This window comes from Hippoglossus stenolepis, chromosome 11, assembly GCF_022539355.2.
Source record: "Hippoglossus stenolepis isolate QCI-W04-F060 chromosome 11, HSTE1.2, whole genome shotgun sequence".
In the NCBI taxonomy this organism is placed as follows: Eukaryota; Metazoa; Chordata; class Actinopteri; order Pleuronectiformes; family Pleuronectidae; genus Hippoglossus; species Hippoglossus stenolepis.
The window spans coordinates 20,109,379-20,126,829 of record NC_061493.1 but is presented as its reverse complement, the minus strand read 5'-3'; the positions used below and the strand labels follow the sequence as shown (position 1 = coordinate 20,126,829).

Genomic DNA, 17,451 nt, shown 5'->3' with positions numbered 1-17,451 from the left:
TCATGGCCAACTGACTAATGCCACCATTAAATCTCTATGTACACCACTTGAGTAGGGTGACTTTGGCAACAGTCAGTGTCCAAACATCGACCGGCCTTGACTGATGACCACCAGCCAGTTGGCAAGTATCATCCAAGTCAAACATATTTCTACAACAGAATGTGACCTGTTGTGCAACATTTGTCAGTTAAATAGGTTCATTTTCTCTTCGTCGTAGTTCCTAGCAGTGTTTCCTTGGCTGAGTCATTTTGAGCATGAGTCAGTTGCACCTCCAAAACGTTTTCTTTCACTATAACCCTTCCCCACTTCTCCTAGACTTGAGATTTTGTTTTTATTGCCCTCACATCCTTTGGACAGCATGTCTCTTGTCATTTGTTGGTGCAGCGCAGACAGAAATTGCGATCTATTTGGGTTGGTGGAAGGATCTGCATAGCTGCATGTTAGAAATTCCAGTTTTGAAAACTACCCAGCTAAGATTCCTCACTTATGTGATCATTCTGTGCCAAAATCCACTGGGTTTGGGATTCATCTTTCTTTCTAGCTTGTTTTTTTTATGTACTATGATTTTATCTAATCTTTGATACAGTGATGACATTTATAATTTACTAATTTATTAGTTGATTGACAGAAAATCTGTCAATTCATATAAAAATTTAACAGGTTCAGTTACAGCTTCACAAAAACCAAGAGGTATTTGCTTTCCTGTGTGAAATATTTGTTTTTGGGTTGCTAGTTGAAGTCATTTTGAGATAATTTTATCTTTTCTCTCAACATTAAAATACCTTGTATCGTTAAAATTATAGCCTATTAATCAGTGAATGAACAAATTAGTAATCCAAACACTGAAGGATAACTGTGTATTCCAATCCTGCTATGGTGCTGGTCTTAAGAAAATGGTGACATTTAGCTAGGGAGTAGATTTGGTGAGTTAAAACCCGTCTGTCTTGAGCTTACATTCATCCTCTGATCACACTCGGATGTATTGAGTGAGTGACAGCTCTGGATGCTCAAAAATCTGATTCTCCTTTTTAATTTCTGCCAGAGCATGAAAATCAGACGAGGGAGGGTCTGCAGTCACACAAATTCTACACGTGCAGATGACTCAGATGTTCATACGAGCAGGGGAGGATGTGCAAAAACAGGAAAAGAAATCCAGCTTCTGGGTGCATAGTGGACAGTTTGATTCTGAAATATGTCCCATTAACAGTCTTTCCAACCTGTCCAGTCACACTTGAATAGAAAATTGGTTAAATTATTTTTTTTATGAGTATTATAGGGATTTCCTTGCTAGCACACAGAGGGCCTGTTGTATGTTAAACTGAGGAACCATACCCTGGCTGCTATAGCCTTTCCATACAGACTATAAGCCTCTTAGTGAGAGAATAGGGTATTGACCAAGGTGCTCTACAGCCGGAACAATTATGTAAGGACGTACAGTATTACCAATATGCTAAAGTTGTGTATTCTCATTGTGATGGGTTTGATTTTTAGTTTCAGGATGGATGGATGAGGCTACACATGCTTTATCTGTAGATCCATATCTATGTTTATCTGTATAGAAGATCTTTTTTTAATAATATATTATTTATTACATGTGTTAACAGACCGGATACTTCCCTGTCACGATTCCTGAACTTCATTAATTTTATTTGTTGGTACCTTCACAATGAGGTGGTGGGGCATAAATGCAGATCTGTGGAATTGGAACAATGTGGCAGTCATTCTACATGAAAAGACAGAAATACTTATATAATATTACACATTATTAATGGTGGACTATGGTTTAGCATTGTTGCTGCTAGGTTGACGCCTGCTAATCCAGAGATTTTGAATGCCTAAAACAGAAGTTTAAAACCCCATTGGCCATGTTTTAGTTTGAAGATGGAGATGTTTGGTAATGATGAAGCAGCTCGCTTCCTGATTGGTTGTTATCTGTGACGACTCGACTACCAGCGGTGAATGCAAAATGTTGTTAACACTTAATGTCAGTAACAGTTCCACCTCATCGTGGGTCCAAGAAAAGAAATCCCTGCTCTTGACTATTCACCATTGTTGTTTCTTGTTCTTAGTATTTTCTGTAACCAGGCAACCAACTGCAGAGTAGTACTACAATCACTAGTGTACGCACATGGTCATATGTTTTAAGGTGTTTTGGTAAGGACGGGGATAATTACTGATTGGAAGCTGAATTCCTGGTGTAGACAGATTGTTTTAGTTTTAAAACTAAAACCTTCTAGTATAGATGTCGCCTAAAACCTTGTGTGATTTACTAGACCTCACCTTTGTGCTCAGGTTTTGTCCATCTGGCTATGAGATGTTTGTGGTTTGGTCTACTTAATGCCATATTGCAGCATTTAGCAGTAACACAGAGCAGTTATTCATCCTGGCTTGAGTAAAGCTATGAAATTATTGCATGCATATTGGCCGTTAACTACCGCCACAATGCTATGAATGTAGTTCCTCATAATTTGTTATTAGTGATCACACCAGGGCTGTATCTCTTAGGGAAACCCCCCCCAAACGGTCTTGGTTTGTGTTTTACTCCTCTTTCCTCTTAGCAAACTGACGGCAGGTGTCAATTTGCTGTTTATAATCCCGGATGCTTGTGAATCTCTTCTTCTTCTTTTTTTAAGAAGTCCTCCTCACATGGTCGTGTTGAAGATGAATTGGCCTGGAGTGCACAAGTTACATTTGGAAAGGTTGTATTAAACAGAAGGCAAGGAAGGCAGAAAAGATTAATTCCCTCTGTTCCAGACAGCTGAATATTCTGCTTTATATCACTTCTGCTTCAGGTTGTCAACCACATTTATTATGTCGCAGTTCAAACAAGTGAGAAAAGCACCAGTGCTGTATATTATATGAATTACCTCTACCCATGCCTGAACCTATCCGCTCTACCAGCTGAGTATCTGCGTCTTGGAGAGGCCCAGCGAGTGTGCGTTTGTGCACGTTTGTGTATCTGTGTGTGGAGAGGGCGGGGCCTCCTGATTACACAACATGTGCTAGCCTTTGCCAGCAGCCGAATGTGTGCAGAGCGTTGTTTTGTTTGGTGCGTTCAGTGCAGTATCTCCTCGTGTAACGGCTGATGTTGATTTGATAATCCACCAAGACTGGCAATTTGAGAGTGTGTGACCCTCCCTTCAGAACAGCATGACAACGCAGAAAGTGGGAAGGAGAAGCACGTAAAGGGAAAGTCTTGATTTTCAAATAAAAAAAATGAACACTGACAGTTCCCCTTTCTGCATGACCGATCAGAAAGACAACTGTGCCTGTTGATAGTTTGGAGGGGGGGGGAGACAATTTTACAATGGGTGTGTAGTATGCTTTCTTTAGTACTGGGCTGCTTTCACTTTATTCATGCCAAAGAAAACAATCATATCCTGTTTATTATGGCTCTGTTAGTGACCATGCTTTCTGAGGACTGAGGGCTGTTTGGTTACATCTTCATTTCTCAGTAGAAAGCGTGTTATTACCCTGACCTTGAACTTTAGAAATGTGGTTATATTTGAATAGTCATCAACAGTGGTGTGCTTTAGTGGTGATGCTGCGTCAGTACTATTCATGTCTTGTTCTTCTTCCTACAGTTAAATTTATGACTAGCTCATTTGCAGATCAATCATGCACAGTATTAAGAGACTGACACGTGGTGGAATTGTGAAACTAGGTTTCGCCTGTGTTTTGTGGAGGCGTAAAGTAAAAGCTAAAGAAACGTTGGGATGATATTTTGTTTTTACCAGCATTTCTCTTCAGTTGTAAGCCTTACACAGTTTTATTGGAAAGCAATCTTTTTGGTCTGTATCATTGAGCAACAAGAACAGAAGGAGAAGTATTTTTTTCTGTTATTCATGTGCACAATAAGGAACTCGTAGCTAACCTGCTGAGTGTGCTTTGTTGACTGTACGACTTGTTTATCTGCACCTTCTTGAAGCCCCAATGGTGAATACACCTGAATGAAAGTGCTGCTGAACGTCATGCTGCATAACTGCTGTTCAGTGAGTGTGTTTGCTTAGTGGTCCGCATGTTCCTCCCAGTGTGACGATGGAGACGCTGTGTCAACCTGTACGCGCTGGCCCCGCCACCGTCTCTTGCACTGCAAAGCTGTTGTTTTACCATGTGTCGGGCTTGTGATCCGATCGACATCTCAAGTCTAATTGGATGTGGCAGGTGTAGATGGACTCTTGTCTTCAATGTCATAATGAGAACTGACACAACATTTCCCCCATGGTTTACTTTTTTAGACTGAGGCCGGCTCAGTGCTCACGTGCAAGCCGCTGGACGGGATTCCTTGTGGTTGTGACACCTTGTGGGCTGCGGATGTTTTGTTTTTAGTCATGCAGGGGACTTCTCTGCTTCCATGAGATTTTAACACGGCCATCAACGTATCCTCTGTTGAAAGGAAAAACAGGTAGGTGTTGTTTGAAGGGAGGAAATGGGTCCAAAGATGATGAGGCAGATTTTATTCATTTACTTTCCATAAGTATCAATACATCAGTATTTTTGAGTTAGTTTATCATGTGTGCATATTACTTGAAGAGTAACCATGTTTTTCCATTAAAACATACCAAAATGACAAGCATGTAAAAGTAATCAGTGCTAAATACGGTATTTTACTAATTAAGAATTTGATGCCGAAATCTACTACTTCAGTGTATATTGATGTTTCCTTGAGCAACAGTTTCCCAGTGTTTGGTCCAGTCATGTGAGCCTGACGCTCACACGCCTAGGTCCTAACCTTTGCTCTAATCCCTCCCTCGTTCCCTGCCCCCCTCCGTTTTAACCCATAATCAGCAGTAAAGGCCTCATTGTTCTTGTCCGCTGCTTGGGCATCTGATCATTAACCTACATTCAGAGTGGTGGCGGTAGGCTTCTTAAGGCTCTCAGACTCTGGGACCAGTTTAATGGGCGTGTTTCAGTGAATCCTGTTCTGAGCCTTCTGCTGCTGCCAGTAAACTTAACCCTATTGACGCCTCCTGCATACAAACATTAAACCATTTTATGAGGCTTTTGATTTGTGTGCAAGTCGTGCCCTGTGCCTCTCCCTTCTGAATTTAAGGCTATTCCTGTTTTATGGAAGCTTTTGAGTGATGGATGTGGCTGTGAAACAGTTCAGCACTCAATCTTACATAAGAATACACATTTAGTGCACAAAGTACATTATGTCTGGGTCTTGCAACAGCTTAATGCTAGGATTATTATGAATTAAGCCAGAAAATTTGGCTGTTTGTCAGTATTTTTCCTAAACTAACATGATTTGTCCTTGGATGAATTAGAGGAGTACGCTCAATGAAGCATAGAGGGGGCAGAAAATTTACTTTGTCCTATACTTTGAAGTATTCAAATAACAATCTGGCATCTTGGCAAGATTTATTAACTTCTGTGAATGTTTGGCACCAGTTCACTGTTTCCTGTTCAACATTTACTCACCTTTTTACTGGCGATAGTAGCCCATGGCTTTACCACGTGGAGGAGGAACCAGATCTCTGGCTGATGCATTTATGCAACACAACAACAACTGGAATGAAGGCCAGACACTCTGGTTGGACGAGGCGCGTTTTGTCTGTCTGGGGTTAGGGTAGAGAGAGGTGAACCGATGCCTTGAGGGATTCAGTGTCACTTGCTGTTTGTCCATGTTGAAAAATGCCTTCAGTTCAGAACAACCACTGACTGGAGAAGGAGAGCTGCACATAATTTGGAAATTTTATTTGGTGTGCAGTTAATCAGAGGATTGCATGAATGTAGCCAAACTATACAACTAGATACGGCTTATACATGTGTTTATTGTTATTATACATAAATAATCTGTGGATTTTGAGCACTAGGGCTCATAAAGCTTTTTTTCATGGGTATCGTGTCTTTTTCTAGATACAATAACACAGCAACCTGGCTTACTATTACTTTCATCCATGATTAATCCAGTAGTATTTTATCAAATGAAAACATCACAAATTACCAGATCTTTTTTTATGTATAGTATAATTACCAGACTATAATGTTTTACAATAACTCACAACCTCAATGTTAATTTAATACACTGAGAATAAACGGAACCTTCACACATATTTGTAATAAGTAAATTAATAATTTCTCTTTAACATTTTCATTATGTTACTGACATGTTTGAGATTAGGGGTTTTCTTTGTCTTGCCAATGGGAAAATTATTGAACATGACATTAATAGGCATATTATAGCTATATTTAAAACATACTGTGAGGTATGTATTCATTGCCTTTTTATATAAAAAGGTATATAGTACACATTTGTCAGCTGGTTGCCTGTGTGGGTTGTCATCTGGGTGGGTGATCTGAAGATGGCTGGCTCTTTGCTGGTTATTGTTGCCTCTTCTGCCTGTCTCCTGTAGTCTCTGTAATCGGGCCTTTTGCGCATGGCTTTGTCCTGCTACCCATTAGGGGGAGGAGAGAGAGGAGGAGGAGGAGACGGAGGTTTGGAGTGGATGTGCAGCTGAGAGAGACCTCCCCCATCATTTAGCCTGACGGCATACAGGACCAGAACCACGTGACTGGCTGTTTACTGTCGCAGCAAGTGTAGTGTGTCTCCTTGAGCATGTTTCGGGATATTTGTGGTGAAATGCAGACGTCAGATTCATTATATATTTCAGATATTGTTAATAATTGAATTATTTGCACTCCTGTATAACCTTTTGACTAGAGAGATGCATTCAGAGCTGGTTTTCCGTCAGTTCCTTTGTGTGTGCAGTCGTATGTGCAGCCACATGGGAGACCAGGGTAAAATCACATGTATTTTCCACCCAGTGTGTGTGAGAGCTCGCAGCAGGCCGTGCTCTGACTCTGGAAGCTGTAGTGGAGTAATGCTGCCGTTGCAGCTGCCGTTGCTGTTGGTGGCGGCAGTGGTGGCGTACCCAGTGTGTCAGGCTCTGTGCTATTCTTAGCCCCCTTCCCTCCCGGTCCCATCCTGCAGTCACTGGATCAGGTTTCCATACTGTGCGTGCTCCTCATCCATTTCGGCTAGGCCTCCACCACACACGCTTCATCCACCTCAAACACACAACTCCACACCAGCCCCCACCGCACTCCCCAAACCCCCAAACACATAGACTCATGCAAGGGCACGCACTGAGGCAGCCACTCTGCTGTCAGGGCCAACATGATCATGCACTACAGGGAAATGGTTGTTATTGTTGTTAGCCAGGAACCAGTGGAGTTAGTGCAGGAACACCAGGTTATAAATAAATACAGGGACATCTGCTTCTCAGAAGGACAAGCAGCGCCGCCAGCACACTTAACTTGAGATTTCACGGACTTGGCTTATGCATGGTGGAAGTTTTGAAATTGAAAAATTCTGACATATATTGAGACGAAAAGATAATAATATTTAAGCCCTGTCATATTTTGCATAATCTGAAAAAGCAAAATGACACCCAGCCTGATAACCAGCATGATTTGGTCATCCTCCAAGACAACTGGTCCATTAATTACAGCTGCAGCTTGTAATTATTTTAGATACAATCATTCACGACCCATCACTCTGTCTTAAAGCCCCGTCTGATCTCTTTAAATGTCTTGTTTTATCCAACCAAAGGTGTTTTATCCAACCAAACAAATTTTTTTTTAAAGAAAAGCTCCAAATGAAAGTGAAAGTGGGAACCCAGAAAATTACTAAATTGTTCAGCTAATAAAGCTGAAGACAAACGAAACAATCAAACAAAATTTGTTGGTCCAGCCTTACTATTAAATTGATTGATCGATAATAGTTTCAGTCAGATTTTAAAACCTCTCAGCTTTTACGATGTGGGGTTTTGCTCCGGTTTTGTTTTTATCTTGTAGTAAACTGAATATCTGTAGTTTGGATAAACCAAGCTATCTGTAGATGTCACCTTGGTCTCTGGCTCTCATTTTTCAATATTTTCTGACATTTCTAATAAACAAAAATAACTATTTGATCAGATGATCAGTAATTGGCTGGTTAACTGATAAGAATAATGATTAGTAGCAGTCTTTGTATATTTAGTTATTTTTCTTGTTTGTGTCTTCCCCTTAGCTGCTGAATTATTTACCACATGGCTGATGTTAAGACTGAGGGAACCAGCCATCGTGACTGACTCTACTGTCACATCTCTCTCTGTTGTGCATCTCTAGTTTACAGCTGTGATTCTGCACTGTTCAGTTTCATTGGTGATAAGTGGGTTAGGTAATTGTTGCTATCAGTCAGTTTTCACTGTATTGGGTCCCATGCCAAACTAATCTGGGTGTTAGTTGCTGTGAACTTTAGTAGTCATCAAGGCAGGGGTTTGAGCGAGACTTGAAACAGCCCAAGGATAATGGCAGAGCTCGCAGAGGCTTATGCAGCCCTGAGCTGCTCATGAAACGCAGCGAATGTGAATGCCGAACTGGCGAGTGCCCAAATACCTCTGTAATTATAGTCACACCCTCCTCGCCTCGTCTCCGGGCCAGATTGGAGTCCTGTCAGCGTTTGTTTTCTGGTCTGGTCCCGGGTTGTCCATACTGCTTTAATACCCTCGATACACTAGCCTCTTTACACCAGCGTGTTCACCGTGGGCTGCTCAATTCTTCCTTTCAGCTGGCTGAATGACAATGCTGCTGCATACTGGCTAACTGCTGACTAATGATGGACCTCTCACTGGCCTCAGCTGTGTAGCAGGGCTGTGTGCTAGAAAAACGATACCTGTCAACACTGTGCTATTACTCGGGATCAGCAAAGGCTGTAAAGATATCCGAAGAAACAAAAACGTGGGATTCCTTTTAAGAAGTCTAGTCATTTTTATTTATGGCGATTAAGTGCAGACAAAAAGGATGAGTGAATTCTGGCTGGAAAGGCAAATGGCATGTGACTGTTAAAATAACCCCTGCTGTCTAATGAGATTAAATATTATAATCAGGTTGTAGTGTTTATATTTATATATTTAATTGCAACAGCATGATTAATTGCATGTTTAGTCACTTAAAATAAAATAACATGCAGACCAGGAGGGCTTCAGGCATTATTTAACTGTGGCTGGAAGCAGTATGTTATTGGGTTGTATGTTCATCCCGTTCTCATGAACGTATTTTGAGGGAATTTCTTTAAATTTGGCACAAAAGTTCACTTATACATAAGAGGAACTAGATTCTTGTTGTCAAAGGTCAATGTAATGTCATACCTCAGAAAAGCTTTGAGGTAATTTCATCACTGAACTGAGTAGAATTTGGTCAAAGGTCATGGCCAGTATGACTTAACAAAACACATGTGGCATTTTATATCCAAAAGGTCAAAGCTAAACGTCACTGTGACATCATAATATTCTGTAAATAGTACTTTTTTTTTTATCAAACTTAACTACTACGTGCATACGAGTATGAACACAGAGGGACGTAAACTGCAATTTGACTGGTTGACTGAGACGAGCAGTTACAAGGCAGTAATTTTAGTTTCTTAATGTGCTGCACAGCAGTTGTTTTGTTTATGCCTCTGACTTGCAGCACATTAACTTCTTAAACTTATAAGATTTGTGGCTTTCACATAAATCCTCGATGGGCCACAAAGTTGTGAAAGTGACGAGCATGAAATGCCAGACATTGCTCGCCATCACGATGACAGTTGTGTAACTGAAGGCCTGCAGTTTGTTATGATCTATTTAGCTCCAGTGGTAGTATGTTTTCAGTTCTGCGTCATACATAGGCATGGATTGATTAAACTGACATGACAGTGTAGTTTGTAACTGGTGAGTGTGCCGTGTATAGAACCGGCATGTTTGATTCTCCAGTTATCAGCTCCATATTTTACTCCGGTGACTCATTACTTTGTTCCTTTTGATCGTCTGTGTGATAATCGTAATTGAGAGGCTGCTCACATTAATGTTTTTTATTTCTAGTTTCCAGGGTATTCTTTTGGTTGGCATACCAACCCCCTTGCTAATGTTGAATGTACTGCACTTAAGCTAGTGTGGTATTTAGGTTAGCTTCATGTTTTTGTGCTCATGTGAGAGCGAATATTCAATTTTTTTATTTAAAAATGACAAGCAAATTGATATTTGATTAAATTACAATTGGTAATCAATTGATCTCAGGGTAAAACTCTCAGGATATGTGTTGGACCTATACTCTAACATTGTTTTACAACACTTAGCTCCATATATTCTCCTGAAGTTGACCAGAGGTGCTGTATGTGAGACTGCAAACGTCTGAGTCAGTTGCCCTCTAGTAAAACCTCAGGAGAATGTCAAAGTGAACCAATGAGGGTCATGTCCTGCCTCCTGCATGCTCTGCCCAGACGCTTCCCCCTAACCTCAACGCTCCAGAGATCTTCCTGGTGTTGTGAATATATCTGACCTTAACAATCTACCTCCTGCTTTCTTCATACGTGAGACGTAAACTACAGAAAATGACCGGACCCAATTTTCCAGAGTCCATGCCTAAAAGGGGGCTTATGTATGTGTAGCAGAGTGATAAAATCCATTAGTATCCTGTTATCCTCCAGCAACAGATATATGTCACTATCACATGTTTGTCTACTTTCGTTTTGGTTAATCAAACCAGTGCTCAGCTCTGATTTTAAAAACAAGCTGCACAAGGGGAAGAAATCCCCAGAACTGATGGAAAAAGTTTTTGTATTTTTTAGACATGTGGGTCACTCACTCTAATTAGAATAATACAGAAGAATCAATAATGGTGCTCTTCTTCGTAGGTTACATGTTAACTTTATGAAATTATACTTGAGTAGCAATTGGATGCATGTTGAGTAATGGGGCTGTCCCAAACATTTTGGTGGAACTGTGGGGTTTTCTTAGTGTAAAGAGATTCTGTGTCTGCTGTTGAATCAGACACTAATTATGAGTGAGTGTTTAAAAAGAAACTGCAGGGAAAGTTTATTGAAAGGTCTCAAGGTATTTCTTATGACTATAAATCGCCACGCGAGAAGATAACCGACACATGTAGGCTTCATCATGTGCATGTTCGGCTAAGTGCTTTCTCCACTGACTGCAGGCGTGCACAGTGCCCCCATTGACTCCGCTGCATGTGCTACTACACTGACACAGACCACATCAGAGGGAAGCTTGGTTACGCTGATGAGTGACAACATGCAGGGGGAGGTTTTCCTCTCAGAAACTCTCAGTTCCTAAAGTTGTGATTCATGCTGCCTTTGTGTAGTTGTTTCCTGCTGTTGTGGAATGGAACTTTGAATAAAAATCCCTGATTAGTGATCCACTCATCCTACATCCTGAAACACAGCTGAGTTACACTTTGTAGCCGTGGTGTTTTATACACCTGGGGTCGGCTCCAGTTTCCTCTGTGATGCAGTCGAGCCTGTTATGGGTCTGAAGGATTCTCATTTAAAGGAGACATGATGCTTTTTCAGTGCGTATTTCCTCTAATGTGTTTATAGGTTTTGTGTAGAGAATAAAGAATTTCTTCTAAGTTAAAAGCCAAAAAGTCTAGTAAAGGAGCACCTCTCCCCCTCGTCGGTTGTCCGGTTGATACCTCTGCATCATCATGATGTCACGTGACATCTGAATAAGGCACGTTTAACGGCCAGGGAGAGCGAGAGTGGAGCCCGACATTTCCTCCATGCGCTGGAAGAAATGATGATGCATAATATGTCACCCCTAAAAGTTCCTGTGCTTAAAAATGTCCTCCCACTGTCTGGTCTACACACTGCCTGTGTCTAGAGAAACACCGTCACCTGCTGTGATGTGGCAGAGTTGAAGTCTTATGGCGGATGTTTGTCTGTCTCCAGGTGCATGATGACCCTACTGCGCTGTAGCTGTCACAGCTAGTCAGGTGCCGCACCATGGCCAAACCTGGGAGCGACAGAGATGGAGCCATGGTGGATAAGCAGGCGGGGAAGAAGGTATGTGAACACAAGCAGACGTCATACATGTCGACACTGAAGCTATCATATTTGATTAGAAGAGACGAGAGTCTGTTTAACGCAACATGCTGTCTGAGGGCCGCTTATTAAATATTTACTTGCACCGAACCGACTCAGCATAAAACGGCTACATTTCTGAAGCCCCCCCCCACCCAACATTGTTGTATTAGCACTACTAATTATCCATTCTCCCTAAATGAGAAGGACATTTTACATCTGCTGTTAGTTTGAATGCAGAAGCACCTCTCAACTTCACTCTCCTCTACTTTCAACATTGCCAGACAGACAGACTCTTTGCACAGCTGCTACATTGCTTCACTGAGATCAAAGCAGCGCCACACTGCAGAAATTTTTCCTTCTGCCAGAAAATGTATTTTCCTGCGCGTAGAATGCATCTTGCTGAAAGTAATGGAACTGAAAAAGCTTTATCTGCAGATCAGTGTTAGAACCCAGTAACTGGAACTGAAAGGCTTTGGGATAAAACAAGATGTTACTGTTTAGGCCTGATGCAGCGAGATCGGTCACTTGTGGGGTTAAGCATTAAACATTAACTTTATATTCTACATTTTCTGTAAAATAAGATCCGTGTGAAATGTTTCTGATTTCTGGAGGAAATCCTTTTTATTTGAGCTGAAAGGATTTATTCTATAAAATAAAAGGTAGCACATATGCAGCAAACAAACACTGATATCAATATATCTGTGAAAGGCTGATCAGCTGATATCGTCAGCCAGTCGATATATCACACAGGCTCTAAATGAAAGAGAAATTATAAGCAACTATTCTGCTTATCACTTAATCGCTTACATTCATTTTGTTTTACAGTCTTGTTCAACGCTATTTTGAGAATGCGTCTTTCACTTTACTTGTGGAAATTCTCACACTGCAGCAAACAATGTACCATTTTAATCTGTTTATACATCTTAACCTGCCAAAGACTTGGCCTTGGGAATATTTTTATGAGTCATGCAGACAAACCTGCTGCCTGCACGATCAACACAATATCGAAGACACAACACACCCTGTAATGTAATAACATGCACTTTATGTTAGTGTCATGTTTTAGCAAGCTTAACTCTCAACTGATTTGTGGCCTGCATGCTAATCTCAACCCTTCTGCCTTCTAGCCTGTAAACAGGGCTTTTCAAATGGGGCTGCCTCTGTCATGACTGCATTGTTTACATATACAGGCCCACACACACACACACACAGTCTCAAATGTGGCCACACCTCTGCTGTGTTTCACGTCCCATTGTTTCCTCTTGTTCTTTTTCCTCCTTGTCTCTGACAGAGCAAAGACAAGTTGTCCCCTTTCACCAAAACTCCAAAGCTGGACCGGAGTGAGTTGCTGGGGAAGGAAGGGAAAGCCAAGTCTTCCATGAAGCGCAAGCTCTCCTTCACGACCAGTCCGCCCCGGACAGAGGAGCGAGACTCAGACACTGGTAAAGACCGTTGCTGCTCCTCCTTTCTCCTCCTCCTCCAACAGCCTCCTGCTGGCCCGCTGCCATGTCCCCACACTGCCCCCTGGTGGCCTGTTGTTGAACCAGGGGACTGTCCATAGGTCAATGAGTTTAGATTTGTTTATCGTGCTGATAAAGTTGTGGTCTGTCGCGAGGGACACCGAGAAATAAATTAGGTTTTTAACGAGGCTCAGGAAAAGGGGCAAATACAATCATGTGTAGATTATTTTTGATGAAATAATTCCACATTAGTAGTTTTGTGTGAGGTTTGTCAGTCAACGTTTTAATGGAAAGAAAATACAGAGCCCCAGTCCTTGGAGGCTGGTAATATTCTATATTTTTGTCATTGTCAACAATCTCATGAATAGACCAGAATCAACAATACATTGATCCTTCAAATAAGTATTTTCTGTGTAGGCAAAACCCTGATGTAGCTTATTTCTCTGTTTTGGAACCGTGTTTCCCAGTAGTTACCGAGACTGCGTTGGGCTGAAATATTCGTATTTGTCCTGCCACAGTTTGATAAGGCTGTGAAATTTATTTGGGTCATGTCATCATAGGAAAAGTCTTAAGAAATGTTTGCTAAAACTCCAGTATTCCTTTGTAAATAGGAACCAGACAATGTCGGAAAGTATTGAGAAAGGGATTCAACATTTTTGGTATTTATCTTTTTACCAAATATATTCCCATAAAAGGAAAACATAATTACAATGGCAGGCTTCTACTTAAAGATCTTACGTCGTCCACGCAGTTGCAAGAGGACTTGCAATGATAATGATGCTGTGTGCACGATAAAAAGCTTCCCTTCACGTTGGAGACGTTATGTCTTAATCTAACCTCTTGTGTAAATAGACTATTCTGCTTCCATCATGTAGTTGGATGTCTAATTGTATGTTTACGTCAGATTTGAGACCTAAAAATAGTTTAATTGTTTTGTGAAGCCATAATTACAGTAAATGAAGTACAGTAATTCATAATACAGACTGCACATGTGCCTTCATCTCCTGCAGAGAAAAACTCAACATAATGATTTTCATTGTGTGGTCCGGGGTCATTCTAACAGACCAGAACCCTTCATTTTGAATTCACTGAGGATAATTTATGTTGCACAGGTTTTAAAGCTAAACTAGCATGGACAGAGTGGTTTTGTCTTCCCAACAAAGCCTTTCCATGGAGCCGCTCTGGTCCTGCGAGGTAGGAAGAAGGGAAGCAATGACTCTGCTGACCATCTCAAACTGGATCTCCTCCGCTGTCCCTTGTTGCCATGACTCATAATCCGTGCGTGGAATGAGAGTTTGCTTTTTGTTCCTGTTTGTATTTGAGAACATGTGAGATGCGGAGGGTGAGAGTGAGTGAGAGAGAGCGAGCGAGCGTTAATGCAGTGCTTTCCCACCCTTCCGACCCCCCCGCTCTCCCCTCCCTCCTCTCTCCCCCCTTCCCCATCCTCTCTGCTTTGCACTGTAGATGACTCAGACCCAGGCCAGTCGAGTGAGACCTGGGGAGAGAGATTAGTGCCTCCCTGCAGGATATACGCAGGTAATCGCTGCAGCCCGATCCTCAGCCCCCCCCCCTCGTCGTCCTCCTCGAGTCACGTTCACCCACTTTGCACTACTATGCTGCTGTGAACACACACACACACATGCATGTGTGTGTGTTTTCCGATGTGCATCCGCCCCTGGTTCAGCTCACGCATGTTTGTGTTTAGTAACAATTGGCCGACGGAGACGGGTTGGGGGCCCGAGGAGAGCTGTCTGCACTTAAGAGAATGCAGTTTTGTCTTTTTCAAACCTCATGCTTGTCATCTGTTTCTCTGTGTGCTCAACAGATACAAGGGGAGGAGGAAAAACAATGTCACTGATGATTAAATTGCTGTCACAAAATGATCCTTTGTGGACTCTTGTCTGAACTCTCTCTTGGTCTTGCAGATAAAGATGGACCGGACAAGAAGAAGGTGAAAAAGGAGGCTGGGGGCAAGAAGGCTCCCAACCTCTTGTTTGGGTATCCTCTGTCCGAGCGCAAACAGATGGCTCTCCTGATGCAGATGACTGCCAACAGTCCAGGTTTGTGTGCCTCTCCTCTTTAGCCACATCCGCAACATGGCTTAGAATAAATCTGCTGTTGGATGACTCATGTTTCTGAGCATTTTAACAAGATTACTCTAATATTTCCAGGTTGTTTTGCTCCAATAGAGAGAAAGTTGTGTTATTTTTGTGTTATTGTAACTGTTGTTTCCAATATGAAACCGAGCTAATTGCCTGAGATTACTTTTTAATGAAATGTTCAGATCGGTTGTAAGACGAGAATGAATCTGTACAGATGAAAGTAAACACAGGATATTGGGTTTCTATTAAAGCCAGTGTCATTGTGGTCGCTAGGCTCATTAAAGGAACAGTGTGAGAGTTGTGTAGACTTAAGCTTTTGATATACTCTGTATATCAGTATGGTAAAATTTCCTTTCAAAACTGTCGCCGAGCTTTGGTGTATTTCCTGTCTTTGTCGGCACAGGCTGCCTGAGTATCGTGCAACAGATGTGTCAGCTGTTTATCCAGCTTTAGAAACCTGAGCCGTTTCCAAATCAGCAGTCGTGTCACCTCTCTCTGCTACACTTTCTTCCCCTTGTGCAGATGTTTCTCTCTCCTGTTCCTGTGTTTCTTGTCCTTTTTTGCTCGACACGTGTCAGCCACATAACCAGATTACTTTCGTTTAACGGTGTGACTGCGCAGATGAATGTTTACCTTAAATGCATAACTGATTGGTATTGAACTTATCTATCAAAGCAAGAATGTTAATAAGCTAATTTCCCTGAATGTTGAGCTGCTACATAACATGTAGTTGCAATGAAAGTCTTTAAGGTTCCCTGTAAAAATGAGTTTAATTCCCAATCGGTCTCAATCAATTTACCAAGTGCCTGGTATCTCAACATATGAGAGGTTTTTGATCTGAGCATCAATGAAGTTCTTCTCTCTCTGCCTGTGCCCAGACTCTACACCCAGTCACCCCTCTCAAACGACCCCTGTGCAGAAGAAAGTCCCCAGCAGTGCCTCATCCCGACAGAAGGACAAGGTCAACAAGAGGAACGAGCGAGGGGAGACGCCCCTCCACATGGCAGCCATCCGGGGAGACGCCAAGCAAGTTAAGGAGCTCATTAGCCTCGGAGCTGATGTCAACGTCAAAGACTTTGCAGGTATGATGACCGGAGGAGTGATTTTTATTTTACAGCTTTTAACGACGTAAAGCTGAAAAACAGCAGCGGATTCAGAATGAATATCCCATGATGAGATGACATAAACAGACATCACTGCTCTGTGTTTTTTAATGCGTGTCTGGTAACATTTAAAGTGAACTGTGACTGTAGCCTGTTACTGTTTACTGCCCTCATCAGGTTGGACTCCTCTTCATGAAGCCTGTAATCTCGGTTACTACGACGTGGCCAAGGTCTTAATATCAGCAGGTGCTGAGGTGAACACGCAGGGTCTGGATGACGACACGCCGCTCCATGATGCCTCCAGCAGCGGACATACAGACGTAAGAGCTTTATATAATGATTATATGTTATTATATGTTATAATAAGTTAGGACACTTTGATGATTAACCTTGATATCATTTAATTGTCATACTTTCCATCAAATGTAATGTTTGTTTTCACAGTTCTGTTTGTTTCGTCTCTTTCTCAATAAAGATTCTTAATAATTAGCGTTATGTTTTTTTTTTTTTTTTTGCAGATTGTAAAACTGCTACTACGTCACGGTGGAAATGCTTTCCAGGCCAACAAGCGTGGGGAGCGACCGGTGGACGTGGCCGACTCCAAGGAGCTGGAGCAACTACTAAAGGGAGAGATTCCACTGTCGGACCAAGATGACAGCTCCTCAGGTTTGCAGATAATAAAACTTTACTATCCACTAACCCTAGCAGCAAAGTATGTTTTTCCACTATAGAGGCCAGATGGAGTTTATAATGTATGTTAACAGCTAAACCCAAGGACATATATGCAGTCGTGGTGTTGGCAGCTTTATATCCACCACTTAAGATTTCATAATCCGGGTTAATTTTGAATTAACCTGTCGCTATAGCATTTGTCTTAAAACTGTTTTGAGTAGGAAAGTATGAAGCAATGTGTAGATTTCTATTTTATAATCTTTAAATTA

General features: G+C 41.7%; 1 protein-coding gene across 2 annotated transcripts in view; it reads left to right on the top strand.

Moving 5' to 3' along the window:
- ankrd12 (ankyrin repeat domain 12) overlaps positions 1 to 17,451 on the top strand; it is a 29,379-nt gene that overhangs the window by 4,619 nt on the left and 7,309 nt on the right. The window contains exons 2-8 of one of the 2 annotated variants that reach the window (XM_035171331.2): positions 11,711 to 11,824; positions 13,137 to 13,287; positions 14,770 to 14,841; positions 15,231 to 15,365; positions 16,286 to 16,489; positions 16,688 to 16,830; positions 17,029 to 17,176. In XM_035171331.2, coding sequence (XP_035027222.1) covers positions 11,765 to 11,824; positions 13,137 to 13,287; positions 14,770 to 14,841; positions 15,231 to 15,365; positions 16,286 to 16,489; positions 16,688 to 16,830; positions 17,029 to 17,176 — 913 coding nt within the window. In that variant the 5' untranslated portion in view covers positions 11,711 to 11,764. The remainder of the gene's footprint in view (positions 1 to 11,710; positions 11,825 to 13,136; positions 13,288 to 14,769; positions 14,842 to 15,230; positions 15,366 to 16,285; positions 16,490 to 16,687; positions 16,831 to 17,028; positions 17,177 to 17,451) is intronic. The other variant, XM_035171333.2, reaches the window with a different exon arrangement.